The sequence below is a fragment of the Dicentrarchus labrax genome, unplaced genomic scaffold (assembly GCF_905237075.1).
Source record: "Dicentrarchus labrax unplaced genomic scaffold, dlabrax2021, whole genome shotgun sequence".
NCBI classification, from domain to species: domain Eukaryota; kingdom Metazoa; phylum Chordata; class Actinopteri; family Moronidae; genus Dicentrarchus; species Dicentrarchus labrax.
In genome coordinates this window covers 3259264-3273366 of record NW_026136714.1, presented here as the reverse complement: position 1 = coordinate 3273366, position 14103 = coordinate 3259264, and the positions used below count along the sequence as shown (strand labels likewise).

The 14103-nt window shown below is 39.7% G+C and overlaps 1 protein-coding gene across 1 annotated transcript; it reads left to right on the top strand.

Annotated features, from left to right (window-relative positions):
* The first annotated feature begins 1306 nt into the window (after positions 1 to 1306).
* Positions 1307 to 13994, top strand: ppp2r2aa (protein phosphatase 2, regulatory subunit B, alpha a). The gene is made up of 10 exons (XM_051421808.1): positions 1307 to 1678; positions 2043 to 2120; positions 4189 to 4286; positions 4836 to 5001; positions 5176 to 5288; positions 6280 to 6457; positions 7407 to 7571; positions 7934 to 8103; positions 8287 to 8378; positions 8830 to 13994. Exons 1-10 carry the CDS (start codon positions 1672 to 1674, stop codon positions 9107 to 9109), a joined length of 1347 nt encoding a protein of 448 aa, XP_051277768.1. The 5' UTR covers positions 1307 to 1671; the 3' UTR covers positions 9110 to 13994.
* Positions 13995 to 14103: the final 109 nt, after the last annotated feature.

The following is a 14103-nucleotide window of genomic DNA, read 5'->3' as shown; positions in this document are numbered from 1 at the left end:
TAAATGATTTGGGCCTTAAGGTAACACCGGCATTTCCTCATTACCTCATCTTGAGTTAAAGGTTAAGAAAAATGTTTTAAGACCTTTATTATTTCAGTTTAAATTGTGCTTCAATTTGTGATTAGTCAAATTACCTAAAAACTAGGGTGAACCTGTGGTTTAGGGGTTAAGATGCCGACCATGAAAAACAATGTCCCCACTACGAGACTTGCTTGTGACCTTCGTTGTCTCTCGCCCCCCAAAAATAAACCTTTTTTAACCAAAAAACAAATAATACACACATAGGGTGACAGAGAGTGGGATTGGAAGAGGGATACATAAGTCAATAGGCCTTTTTCATGGACACAGAAGACATTTTGACATGTTACAATGGGGCAAAACACACAGGTACATATATATAATAAAGTAAAATATGGTTGAATTATTCAGTTTAAGGACTGTCCCTTGAAACTTGACTGGCACAAATGACAAAAGTCAAAATGTCTGTTGTGTTTTGACAAAGGCCTGCAGGGGTCCACCACTATATGTTGCCCTGGGGCAGGTGAATCTGGTCCTGGTGTTAACCCTGAACCGCAGTTTGCATGGGAGCAGTTAGTTTTTTACCTCAGGGCACCGAGGCTGGCCTGTTCAGAGCGTCACCCTCCAAAACTGATGTCCGGCAGGTGCAAGAAACTACAGATCCCACTAAAGCTTAGAGACAGTAGCAGGTGCCACCGGAAGTCTTTGGTTTTTTTTTTGGGGGGCAAGTTGTGTTCATGGGTGCAGCACTGTCTTTAAATGTGTCTTTAAAAAGTCATTAAAACTGATGTCCAGCAGGTGCAGGAAACCACAGATCCCAGTGAAGCTCAGAGGTAGTTGCCCTCCTTGGAGAGGTTTGCACCTCAAGAATAAATAAAGTTATTGTTATTGCAACTACTACATATGAATCATACGTGAATTCTCTTAAGTTTCCACTTCAATAAAATAAAATAAAATAAAAAAGTAAATCACATTTCCTAAATTAAACCAAAAAAAAAAAAAAAAAACACCCCTGCGTGCGAAGGTTAGTTCGATTTCAACCACGGCAACAATCCACGCGGGCGGGGTTTAAGCCATTACAGGGTTTTCTAAAAAAAAAAAAATAAAGTCTTTATTACTTTTCACTGAAAATTAAACGAGCTATAAATCAATTAATCGTGTGGCCTCCGGGCACAGCGGCGGAAGGACACCCGCGTCGCTGACGGCCCGTGAGTGCCAGCCGGATTAAAATGACCCGCTGCGCCCTCGCCGCTCTCCGTCCGACGCGTCCTGTGAACACCGCCCGCGCTGCGCCATTTTGAAAAGTGCAACGCTGGGGAGAGGCAGAGAGAGAGAGAGAGAGAGAGATCTCAAAGTAGAGTGCAAAGTCTAAAAACAAAAAACAAACAAATAATCACTACAGAAGATTTACAGTTCACTTTCTCTCTGCTTGAAAAACTCCTCTCGTTGTCCAACATCAACCGGGCGGGGAGGGTGAGGGAACCGAGGACTTGTGCGGAGCTAAGCAGGAAACTCCCCCGAGGAGAGGTTTTTTTTTTTTTTTTTTAATACCTCCACTGCTCCTCGGTCAGAACCACCCAGCCGACCCGGGTCAGCACTGCTCCAGCCCAGGGCCCCTTGCTACAGAGACACCCGCCCTCCGAGTCGCTCACCATGGCAGGTAAAGAGTGAGAGAGTGTTTTTTTGTGGACGGGTGTGATTTGAGTTTTCCTTTTTTTTGCCTTTAACCGAAAGCCTGAGCAAAGCTAGGTAGCATGCTAGGATACAATGTGACTGACAGTGTGAAAGTGGCAGCAAAACGAGATTAAAAGCTGCTTTTAAAACCCCCACACACACACCTGGTTGTTTGTTTTTAAAAAAAATGTGGAGTTAATGTGAAACCACGGGCTGGCTTTTGTTCTTAAAATGGCTGTTGTTGTTGTTTTAAAAGCTAAGTTAGCAGCAAGGGCTAACGCGTGTAAAGTTGTCTGTGATGGTGGTGCGTTACAACTTGGGGGGGTTGTCTGTGTCTGTGTCCGTTGCAGGGGCCGGTGGTGGGAACAGTGATGTGCAGTGGTGCTTCTCCCAAGTCAAAGGAGCGATTGACGATGATGTCGCTGAAGGTAAGTTGCATATTTTTGGCATCCTCTGCAATGCTTGTTTTTTTTGAAGTTAGCTTTGATGCTAACTGCTACGCTGTCTGTTTGAGGGTTGTCTGTGCAGATTTTTTTATTTTTTTTTATTTTTACCTGTTTGCACAAAAGTCAAAGGTTTAGGTTTTGGCACATGCTTGCTTGATAGTCCAGTAGGCCTTTTACAGACAGGTAGAACTAGACAGCTGACAACATTCATCTGTTCTTTGCAAAACATCTCAGCAGGCAGTAACTATTACAATTCCTCCCAGTGTATTTGTCTAGTGTGTGTAATTTAATGGTTGTATGCCTGAGAGTGAAAATGCATTATAGAATTGAATAGTTGCAGGTATTTTTTTTTGCACACAAGTAGGAAGTTATTGAAGAAGTGAGTTGATTTTTGATTGAGCAATGTGTGTCACAGCGTGCGTTAAAGATCCAGTGTGTGACATTTAGGGTGATCTATTGGGCTCAAATGAAATATGATATTCATAGGCATGTTTTTATCTGTGTGTAATCACCTGGAATGAAGAATTGCTGGGTTTTCGTTACCCTAGAACGAGCCGTTTTTATCTAAGATGAGATAGGACAGGCCTCTTCTACGGTGGTCACCATGTTGAACCGCCGTATTTCTACGCTGGCCCAGAACAGACAAACCAAACTCTGGGTCTTTGCATGTTCAATGTCCATCATAGTTTATCCTTTTGTGCTTGGAAGGGGGCGGTGAAGTGCAGGTATTGCAATCTGCAGCATCCCCACTAGGTGCCACTAAATCCTGCACACTGGTCCCTTTTTTTAAGTTCCAACTTTCAAAGGTTCTGATCGGACCCTCAAAGTCAAAATAGAAACTTTTACCACTTAACTCTATCGGTATCGAGCTGTACGGATGGTCATATATTCTCAGACTTGTACTACAAACTCCATATAAGGGAGGTGAGGGGAGGGGAATTTCCTTTGTGATGCTCAAAACATTACAAAATGTCATGAAATGAAAACCTTGACAGCAACGTGTCTTTCCAGAAACACTGTGTTAGCTATGTAGGACAGGGGTTCCCAAACATTTTCATGTCAAGGACCCCTACAGTAGATGCACTTTAGGCCAAGGACCCCCTAATTTTGTCTTAAGGAATCCACTCTGAGTAGTTTTTAACTTTAGGGTTGATGATAATAAAGTCTTCAATCAATAATCAAACTAGTATCATTACAATCTTTTAAGTTTTCACCTCCATATGAACAACAAGACCCGTGGTGGTCGTAACTGCCCCTTTTCCCATTGCCCAATGATGTGCCCAAATCACATATGTTTACAGTACATGAAGAACTTATTTGTGTGTATAGGACTACACTGTTGTTTACAGTAAGCTTTGCCTCAGAACAAGTATAAATGTGAGCCTCTCCTTGTGTCAATACCCGATACATAGCGGTGCATAGGCTGAAAACTAAACACTACACATCAGTGAAGTAGTTTTATTTGACCCCTGCAGAAATGCTCTCCTCCACTCTGCCCTCTTTTGCTTTAAATGAGTTTGTATGGAGTCAGGTCGTATCAGGCACTTTGTGTGCTCTGTGGTAACAGAGGAACAACACCATAGTCTATATTAAGGATTGCACTAGCTCAGAATAGTGCCAGCCTGTAAACAGGGATTGATTGTTGTGTTGTAGGATTTGATGAGAATGCTTGTCTTTGAAAAGTGCTGAATAGCTGCACATGGCATGTTTTCTTCCCCCCCCCTCCTAAGAGTGTAGACTTTAAGTTCCATTGGACTAGTGCATTGTATTGTGTTTATATATACATTTACGTCACCGCTCTGTTGTGTTTTCACCATGGTTCATACAGTAGGTGGACAAAACAGGAGCAAGCGTACAATATCTTTTTTTAACTGGAAGAATTTTGTGCATCACTGGGAGGAAATTAATCATTCAGCCAGTTGCAAACGAGTGCAAAATATTTAGACATTGAACACACCTCACATTTACACAACAGGCCCACTGCTACATTAGACAAAAAAAAGAAGGCACACAGTTGGATTATATTCTTATTGCACTACCTTATTTACAGCTGACATCATATCTACTGTTGAGTTCAACCACTCTGGGGAGCTGCTAGCCACTGGGGACAAGGGGGGTCGTGTTGTCATCTTTCAGCAGGAGCCTGAGGTAAGTTTTGTTGACTCATCTGACTAAATTAAATTAAGGAAATCTAGTTATGATAAATTAATTTGCACTTCCTTCATGCTACACAAATGGGGGAAAAAAGATAATTGAATATATAGAATAACAAATACAATTTGTAAAATCAATCGATAGTTATTTATATACAGACACGTGTACACCTTTGCCGTTACCTTAGCCGTTGCCGTAGTCAAAACCTCCTGATCCAGTCAATTTGAATACTTTTGGCTCAAACCCAGATTATTCAAAGATGTTTCGGCAATAAAACATGAAAAATATACAGATTGAAGCAATAACGTAGGTTTGCAGGAGCTCCCTGTCGCTGCTTCTACATGAATTGTTTTTCACATTTGATAAATATATAGTTTGGTCAAGCTTGTACATTTTACTGAATTCAGTATTTACACCGAACATACCATTTTGAAATGAATCATCATCAATCAAATGATCATACGTGAGCTAATACCCAGACTGTTGCTCTAAGCCTTTTTCGGTTTCCACCTGAACTGACTCTGATCTGCTGTCATTATTCAGTGTAAGAGTCAGCCACAGTGTCGAGGAGAGTACAATGTTTACAGCACCTTCCAGAGCCACGAGCCCGAGTTTGACTACCTGAAAAGCCTTGAGATCGAGGAGAAGATCAACAAGATTCGATGGTTGCCTCAGCAGAATGCAGCGCAGTTTCTTTTGTCTACAAATGGTTAGTTAACCAAATGTATTCTAATGAAATTCACTCTCTGTTGTGCATGTCGGTGATATTTAAATATTTTAACCTGAAACCTTTCCATCTGTCAAACAAGTAATCTAACTTAAAAAGTTTCTTCTGATTCTACAGTTGATGTTTCTAATGATCTCTGCTCTTTCTCATTGGTAGACAAAACCATAAAGCTGTGGAAAATTAGTGAGCGTGACAAGAGACCAGAGGGCTACAATTTGAAGGAAGAAGATGGGAGATACAGAGATTTCAATACTGTCACAACACTACGGGTGTGTATAAAATGCTTTATCGCTGTCCCAGTGATACTGAACATGTGCGTGTGTGTATATATATATATATATATACCAATATTATCCACTAGATTTGTAATTGTAAGCTGCAGTCGGGGTTCTGCACTTACTTTCCATTCATTTCTAACATGAATAAATCAATGTAATGAATTAAAGTTGAAATATATTTTGCTTGTTTGCAAATTACTTGAAATCCCAATGCTCTATTGGTGTGTACAGCTTCCCATTACCCCACAAGGACAAAAGTACACAGTTGACTGTACTCGGTTTGCCTCTATATGACCTACATAAACAAGAAAGACCATCAGTGAGAAGATTCTTAATGCCTGCCAGGTCGGATACCTCTTGAAATAAATTGAACAGAGCGGTGGAAACACTGCTTTTTTCCACAGAATCATAACACAAAATGAACGTTTGTGTTTATTTAATTCAGACCAATTGTATTGCACTCATTAATGCTTATTAAGTTAAATTTTAATTAGTCAAAACAAAAACACATTGTATGACCACTTCTCACGTCTATTCTGCAGTCAGTTGTTTTTGATTCATGCAGACATATCGACTCAATGTCTCACCAGCAAAAGCACAGGTGTAACTAATAACACTATTAAGCCATTCCTGCAGTGCAGCAATTCATGTTATTAGTTACACCAAGTGTCAGCTCTGAATACGCTCTGTTTAACTTTAGTTTCACTGCACATTTTTCTCCCTCAGTCACATGCATCCTCTGCTTTAGGAAACACTGATCTATATTTATTGAATACTTTCCAAATATAGACTCGGTTCAACAGAGTATGTTACACAGAGGCTCTTTGTTTAAAAGACAGTTAACTCTTCCTGTTTGCATCAGTATTAGTGAAACCTTTTGTTTCCCCCTATAACTACCTGCAACATCTCAAAAATTGGAACTGAGAGAGTATATTTTATGTGTTACCTACATCATTGATACTAACGCAGCTCCTCTCCTCAGGTACCAGTATTCAGGCCCATGGACTTGATGGTTGAAGCCAGCCCTAGACGGGTGTTTGCGAATGCTCACACCTACCATATCAACTCCATCTCAGTCAACAGTGATTGTGAGACCTACCTGTCTGCAGATGACCTGCGCATTAACCTCTGGAATCTGGAGATCACTGATCGCAGCTTTAGTATCCTTTTTGTTTTTTTATTCCATTGCAGCCATCGTCATAGTTCTTCATGTAATTACTCATAGTTATTCCCATAGACTTTAATTATGTCTCCTGTCCTTACAGCAAGAATACTGACTATATTGGGAAATGCAACCTCCCATTTACTTTTATGATTCTAAGCAGTGACTGTTCTTGTTACTTTGAAATGTTTATTTGCTGTTGGTGTTCAGTTTGAGTGTTCATTTTAAGTTAACATACATTTTTGTGATTTTTATCATGAATGTTATGTTGTGGTTAGTTTAGTTATTTTATTCATGATATCTCTGGCCCACTTGTCAGATTATGATCCCCCACATGCTTCCTGTTCACTTGTACACCACACAGCAGTCAGAGTGCATTACTCGGTCCCTGCAACAACACTGAAACCCACTGCATACCAGGACACCTTTTTTGATCCATGTAAAGTCAGTTAATCAATCCTGTTGATTATGTAGGTACATACATTTTGTGGCTTTATGCTGGTGTATTTTTTAAAATTATCTTAATGTAGACATGTTTTGCTGACTTATTCGATACTGCCACCAGATGGATAATGGCTCTAACAGAGTTAGAAGTTTAAAAAAAAAAGTTAAATGGTAAAAGTTTGACCCCAGTGAATCATCAGTGTAAAGAAATGTTTTAATCCTGAATTGAGCTGACTTTTTGCTGAGAAAGCTGAAAGGGAGCGTCCTCCCTCTCTAAGGGAGCAGTGAATTATGTGCCAGCCAAATGCTGCTTGCCACTGTAAGTGCTTTCATAAAATAAAGCAGTGTTTATATTGACACTAACTAGTTTACAACATATCAGATAGGATCCTGAATTGATCACAAACAGGGACGGAGTTTCTTTCTAGAGAATTATTCCATTATAGCATTTTTATAACTTCTAAAAATTCACACAGAGCCATGCCTTAACCTCACTTCTTAAGATATTGTTGACATTAAGCCAGCTAATATGGAGGAGTTGACGGAGGTGATCACAGCAGCGGAGTTCCATCCCAACCAATGCAACACTTTTGTCTACAGCAGCAGCAAGGGCACCATCCGCCTGTGTGACATGAGGGCATCAGCACTGTGCGATAAGCACTCTAAATGTAAGCACAATTTATCTTCTGCTGTGTGCCTGCAGGGGACCTTTTGAATTCTGAGGGGGTTGCCTGTGGTATGACTAGAAGAACAATGAGTGAGAAAGTGAAGAAAGACCATGGCCTTCCTTGCAGTTTCCCTTTGCGCTTCCATTATTTATGGGTTAGAGCTCCAAAACTGGCACTTCTCTTTTTAGATTTTTCAGTTTTAGAGGAAGAGGGCTTTAGGAAATATATATTTATAGTTTAGGAAGTGTGTTTGCCAAAATTGTGGGACAGACAGATAAAAGTGCATTCCTGCACTATTAAGAGTTGTAGATGTTGCAGCATTAATGGCTATACTAATGGCATGCATCCTCTTTTCTTTTTAGTGTTTGAAGAGCCAGAGGATCCAAACAATCGTTCATTCTTTTCTGAAATCATCTCATCCATCTCTGATGTAAAGTTCAGCCACAGTGGACGCTACATGATGACCCGTGACTACCTGTCTGTCAAAATCTGGGATCTCAACATGGAGTCCCGGCCAGTAGAGACATACCAGGTGTGTAACCGTTGCTGTGCTAAGACAAAAGTAATACATCAGTTTGTGTGTATTTTAAGCCCTGAAGTAATTCTACTGTCTCACCACTAGAGGGAGGTATTTTACAAAAATCAAAACAAAATGTTGTTTTCACTCTTGCACAACAGTTGATTACAACACCGCTCTGTCACTTTCTTTTAACAGGTGCATGAATATCTCAGGAGTAAGTTGTGTTCACTCTATGAGAATGATTGCATCTTCGACAAGTTTGAGTGCTGCTGGAATGGTAACGACAGGTGAGTGAATATATTAAATGCACTATCAGGGCACAAAGACTTCCTTCTGGACAAGTGTTGTTACTATATATACTATACTTCTACTATATCTTGTATATGGTCTTTCATCATGCCTTTGGAGTGCCCCACACATTCATGCATTACGCATGCAAGTGTTTGGGGTTGACCTTTTTATTTGACGCAAGTGAACCCAGCAACACTGCTGTTATCAATAACTGTGGTTATCTGCTCAGTGCAGAGCGTAAGGCTGCACATGATTTGTTTTTTGTGTCGGGGGGGCTATTCTGCATGTGCTCCTAGTAGTGGTTCATGACAGAACCATGCACTTGTGGCTTTTTTGATTAATTACTCTTTATTATTCTGATGTGGTTTACACTCACTCATGCGTTCTCTCTCTCTCTCTCTCTGTCTTTGTCTCTGTCTCTCTCTCTGTCTCGCTCTCTGTGTGCAGCGTTGTGATGACCGGCTCCTACAACAACTTCTTCAGGATGTTTGACAGAGGCTACCGGCAGGACGTAACTCTAGAGGCGTCGCGGGAGAACAGCAAGCCGCGATCGGTCCTGAAACCTCGCAAAGTAAGCACGGGTGGGAAGCGCAAAAAGGATGAGATCAGCGTAGACAGTTTGGACTTTAACAAGAAGATCCTCCACACTGCCTGGCATCCCATGGACAACATCATTGCTGTGGCCACCACCAACAATCTGTACATATTCCAGGAAAAACTGAACTAGAATTTGTTGAACCGCTCAGATCCCAGTTTCTGCTTGAGCCCCATTGCTCTGATACACACATACAAACAATATCTGTCTGTCTTTGGCTAAATCCCCAAGTCTTGATTTGATCTGTCCTTGGTGATTTTAGTATTGAATGTGACGAGGCTAACTCTGTCAACAACAAACCGTGGCATTAACACAGTACATCCAAGCAGCCATCACAAGCACACTTCCATGTGTATTTTAAATACAAACATGCAGGATTTGTAGATCTGAGTCCAGAATTTGGGATTTAGTGTCATGGGTTTTCTCCATTCGAACACTCCATTCACTGAGCTACCGTTTGCAACTCCACTACATCCCAAACCAAAGGGAAAATGTGTTAAATGCACATATTTGGCTAGTTTGTTTAATTATTCTTTTGTGCCATTGTGACATGATTCATTTGTATGTCATAGCTTCCAATTTGTTAAGTTTTTGTAGCGACCATGTTTTATTAGTTTGAATAGGAAATTCTTTCTCCTGTTTATGTCTTTCTGTCACCAAGTTCCTTTTTGGTACTGGCCTGAGACACTGCTAATACAAGCTGTCAACACTCCATATTTGCCCCCCCCTTCAAGTTTTCGTCAAGTTGCCAAGTTCACTCACCACTTGTTTCCTAATGTACAGTTTGATTATGCTGTTAAATAGTGTATGACTTACATTACTGCTAACCTTTGTCCACAATGTTTGTAAGATCAAATATCAAACTTGAAGGCAGCCACTGGTTTACATTCATTTCTCTACAGAAAGAAAGTCAACTTACTTTGAACTGACTTGACATGTATTCCATCACAGTGAACTTGTTGTTGTTTAGGTCTAAGTTAAGCAGGAAAACTAGGGCTGCACGATACAGTTAAAAAAAATCATATTGACTTTATTTTGCTATATGATTCACAATTAGTGGAAAGGATCATTTTGTATCACAATTTTCACTGAAAACAAACTATTAAAATCATGATTACATGTCATTTGCTAGGATCTGTACCAGACAAACATGTTTTCTTACCTCTGGTGAATGAGATTGTCTCTACAGAACTATAGCACTTCATTATTATACTCACACATTTTACCTTTTTATCAAAAAATTTGCTGCTGGCAATTTGGATATTGCACCTCGCCATACTGCAGTTTCCGTAATAATCCAATTTATGGTGCAGCCCTTAGGAAAACTTAAGCGTAACGTAACATCTGACACTAAAAGTAAGTTTGTCTTTAGAACAACATCTATTCTTAATGTTTTTCTTCTGCATTAGAGATCCTGATACATGTTCAGCATCAGTCACAACAATCTCTAGTCTCTCTGCATTTAAATGCTCACTGCGATGGATTAGTTACCTCAGGCAAGATTCAAGTCTGTAAGTTGATGGTCATTGTGTACTGAAATGGCTACATGTAGGGAAATAGTCAGCAGTAATGTATGTGATTTCTAGATAATGGCCTGAAACATGAAAGTGTCGTCCTTTTTAACATAACAGCACGCATTCGTCGGGTGTTGTGGTTTTGGGAGTTGAATCGGGGCTGATCATGCCAAAGTTACCACTCCTGTGCTGAGTTATATTCATGTCCAGCTGTCTAGCAGAGAAGGTGCACCCAGCCCACCATATATGAAGCTCAGGACAAAAGCTTATATACATTGGAAGCGGCGTGATGGCGTGATGTAGCCTAATTCTCCCGTGGTCAGCGGCATCAAAAGGTGTGCCGCTGCCAGCTCCCCCCCCCCCCCCACCCCCCACCCCAAAGCCTGTTGTGTTGTTGCAGATTGATCGACCGCTTTACCCTCTGGATCTAGTTTCTGTTTGTAGAGGTTTTTTTTTTTTTTTTTTTTAAATGATGTTTTGTACTGTACCCGATAAAAGAAGAATAATCACTATAGCTGATTTATTTTTGTATAAATTAAGGCAATAGGATTACAGTCTGATCACTGTAGTTTCTTTAGCTGTCTATCTCAGACTGATTGTAGATGGAAGGTCGCCTGATGGGGTAACCTTGTCAGGACTTTGGGACATTTTCTGGCAGGTATTTCTTTAAGCTAGAGACTTTTTGTGACATCAAGGAAGTGTGTCGTTTCTCTTGTGGGATGTCCAAAGAAAAGTATTTTCAGGTGTCAGTACCTCTGTAGTCATAAGCACTATAACAGTTTATTTTTTTAATTTGGCTGACTGTAACTGATGTTTATGTAAAACTTATTTAGAGGCTTCAGAGTCAATTTGGATCTTCAAGTTCTGTTTTTGTGCCATGGTTTTGTTTATGAATAATTGTGCTCGCTGTGAAAGAATAGACCCTTGTGGGTCTAAACAGGGAGAGACATTTTAATGAACATGTAATGTTAAATCAAGTTCTCTAAAGCTAGTCAAGTCGGTTGACTAGGCAGAGTTACAGATTTTGATTTATTGTATGAAATGTCGTCTCTCTCCTGTGGTGCAGGAGAACACAGATTGTTTATTTAAAAAGGAGATTTTGTGAAGCACTTGGTTTGCCGACGACTGTATCGAACATGGGAAGAATACTTCCAGAAATTAACTCTGCTGTTTCTCTGCTACACTATGCTTCAGTCGCATGCTGCCAGTTCTCTTTGGGAGCAAACAGGTTGATTTATGGCACAGTTTTCCCCTTCATTACGTGTTGATGACAGATTAAGCCATTGAATCAGAGCATGAAGCTTATTGGTCCACTGGATCATAGTTATGTAAGTTAATGTGTCACTCCTGCTGTAGAGAACTGGGCCCCGTTCTTCGTACGTGGAAGCTGGTTAAAAATGAATCTGGAGCTGTTGTCAGAGCAACAAGTCCTTAAGCCCAAACCTGTTTAAAAGAGCAGCTTTGTGACAGTTAACTGGATCATGACCAAGAGGTTTTAGGGTGAACCCCATACATGAACTAATCAAAGATATAAATGGCTCACTTTCTTAGATTTATGATAGTGTTCTTATACAAATATATCATTTTAGATGAAAACATGCAGGTTATTGTAAAGATCACCATGATCTGTTGGCGTAGTGACCACAACTCAGTTTTCATTATAAAGTGTTATTGATACTTAAACAAGATAAATCTGTAAACAAAATGAACTGAATTTAGTTAGAGATGCTATGGGCAAAGAAATAAACTCAACTAGAAGATTCTGGTTGATTAAAACACCAATGAAACCAGAAGATGTGGCATTTAATTTGACATTAAAATGTGAATTTATCATTTGAATTATACTAAAAGTTGCAGCTGCTTCTTTTTTTTTTCTTTCTTAGAGATTTTAGTGAAGTATCATCTTGATAGCAGGTTTATGATTCTTACTTAAAAGTCTTGTACGTCTGGGTGAACCTCCGCTGATTATGCACCAACATCACTCGCAGTATGTTCACGTATATCTTAACAATGATCAAAGTGTGGAAACATGGAGAACAAAATGAGTCCATGAATCTGTTGTCCCAGTGCGTGCCGGGAGGGTTCCTAACACACCTACCTCGTGTACCTGCAACCGTGCGATCAACACCAATCTTAGGGAAGCCGATCATGATTCCAACTCTCTACTCATTTGTCTTTATTTCTAAATAAAAAGAGCGGTATTGTTCATCCGGGATTAACAAATAGATCCTCTAACTGCTTTTCAAAGAACCAAATCATCTGGATGAGAACAAACAGGATTATTTTAGCCTGATAGCAAACACATTAGACTGAATTAGTTAAGCTACATTTGAAGAACAGGGCCCTGATCACTAGGACGCTACCAGAACTACCACCCATCTCCATACGGCAGCGGTAAGCTACTGCTGAGTGTCACTCTCTCAGGGCTCTGGGTAACATGAGACACTTTGCTAATCTGTTTTTATTTTGCAACCTTTCTGAACAACGTTTCTTCATTGTGTAATGCAAGATTGTGTCTGTGTGTGTGTGTGAGGGTCATTCAAGTTATTTGCCTCGTGTCATTTATGTGTAAACCTGTATATCCATTCCACAGTCATGGATGAGTCAATCAATTAGCCACCAATGTTCTCACTCACTGTTCAATAACTGCTGTTCTAACAACTGGTTTGAAGATGTGTTTTTCAAAAATAGTACTAGATCAGAAAGAAATGTTGTAATGGACACAGCAGAGACGGTCATCGCAGACTGTACGAGTGTCGGAGCATTATTGGAAAACGGTCACTGACATTCATTTAAAAAGATAAACAACTAACCGATTTATCGTTTTCCACGTTCCCCTCATATTGTCTTCATAGCTATTGTTCAAGGCTATGGTGTAAACCACAAAGACGTTCAGACGAACCCTAATGCCTTTCTTATAGCATTAAGAAGAAATAAGATAATCAAGTATGTTTCTTGAACTTTCTGGCGTGCCAGACGGGAGACTGCTCAGGGGAATTTACCGCTGCTCTGTGATCAAAACCTTGTACCTTCAAAAAAAAATAAAAATAAAAAGAAAAGCAGCTTTTCAGGACTTTATTAAAAAAACTGCCTTATTCACAGGTAGATCATACACTTTTTGAAATTCAAGTTGCTATAATTGTTTTTTGAACATGAACCTTAGGGGGTAACTCGCTCTACATAAAAAGGATCATGAACTCTCAAGGAAACTGTCTAAATTGGAGTTATGAGGTTTTTCCACTTGAAGCAGCATTATGTCTAATGTATCACAGGAGTTAAAACAAAAATGCACTTTTTATTTTTGTGAATGTCATTGATTTGTATGTTTGTTTTCTTTTTGTTTATTTCTTTTAAGGGGCTCTTGAATAAAGATTGTAGGAGAGTTTTGGTGATCTGTTTGGGGGAGAAAACTACAAATGGTTCATTGTACAGCTATGTTTATCTTTGTCAAATGGAATAAAGTACAATTTAGATGAAAAGTAATAAAGAATTTCAAACCTGAATTATGACTGGAAATGACTAATCTGATTTATTGTGTGTCTGGAAAATATAATGTGCTGTAAATGTGAAATTATCACATAAACAAAAAGTTTATCAAGATGTGATTTATGT

Excerpts from the sequence above, each read along its gene's own strand:
- ppp2r2aa (XM_051421808.1), top strand. Across the intron at positions 2,121-4,188 it reads TGACGATGATGTCGCTGAAG|CTGACATCATATCTACTGTT; the intron begins GTAAGTTGCATA and ends CCTTATTTACAG. Across the intron at positions 8,379-8,829 it reads TGCTGGAATGGTAACGACAG|CGTTGTGATGACCGGCTCCT; the intron begins GTGAGTGAATAT and ends CTCTGTGTGCAG.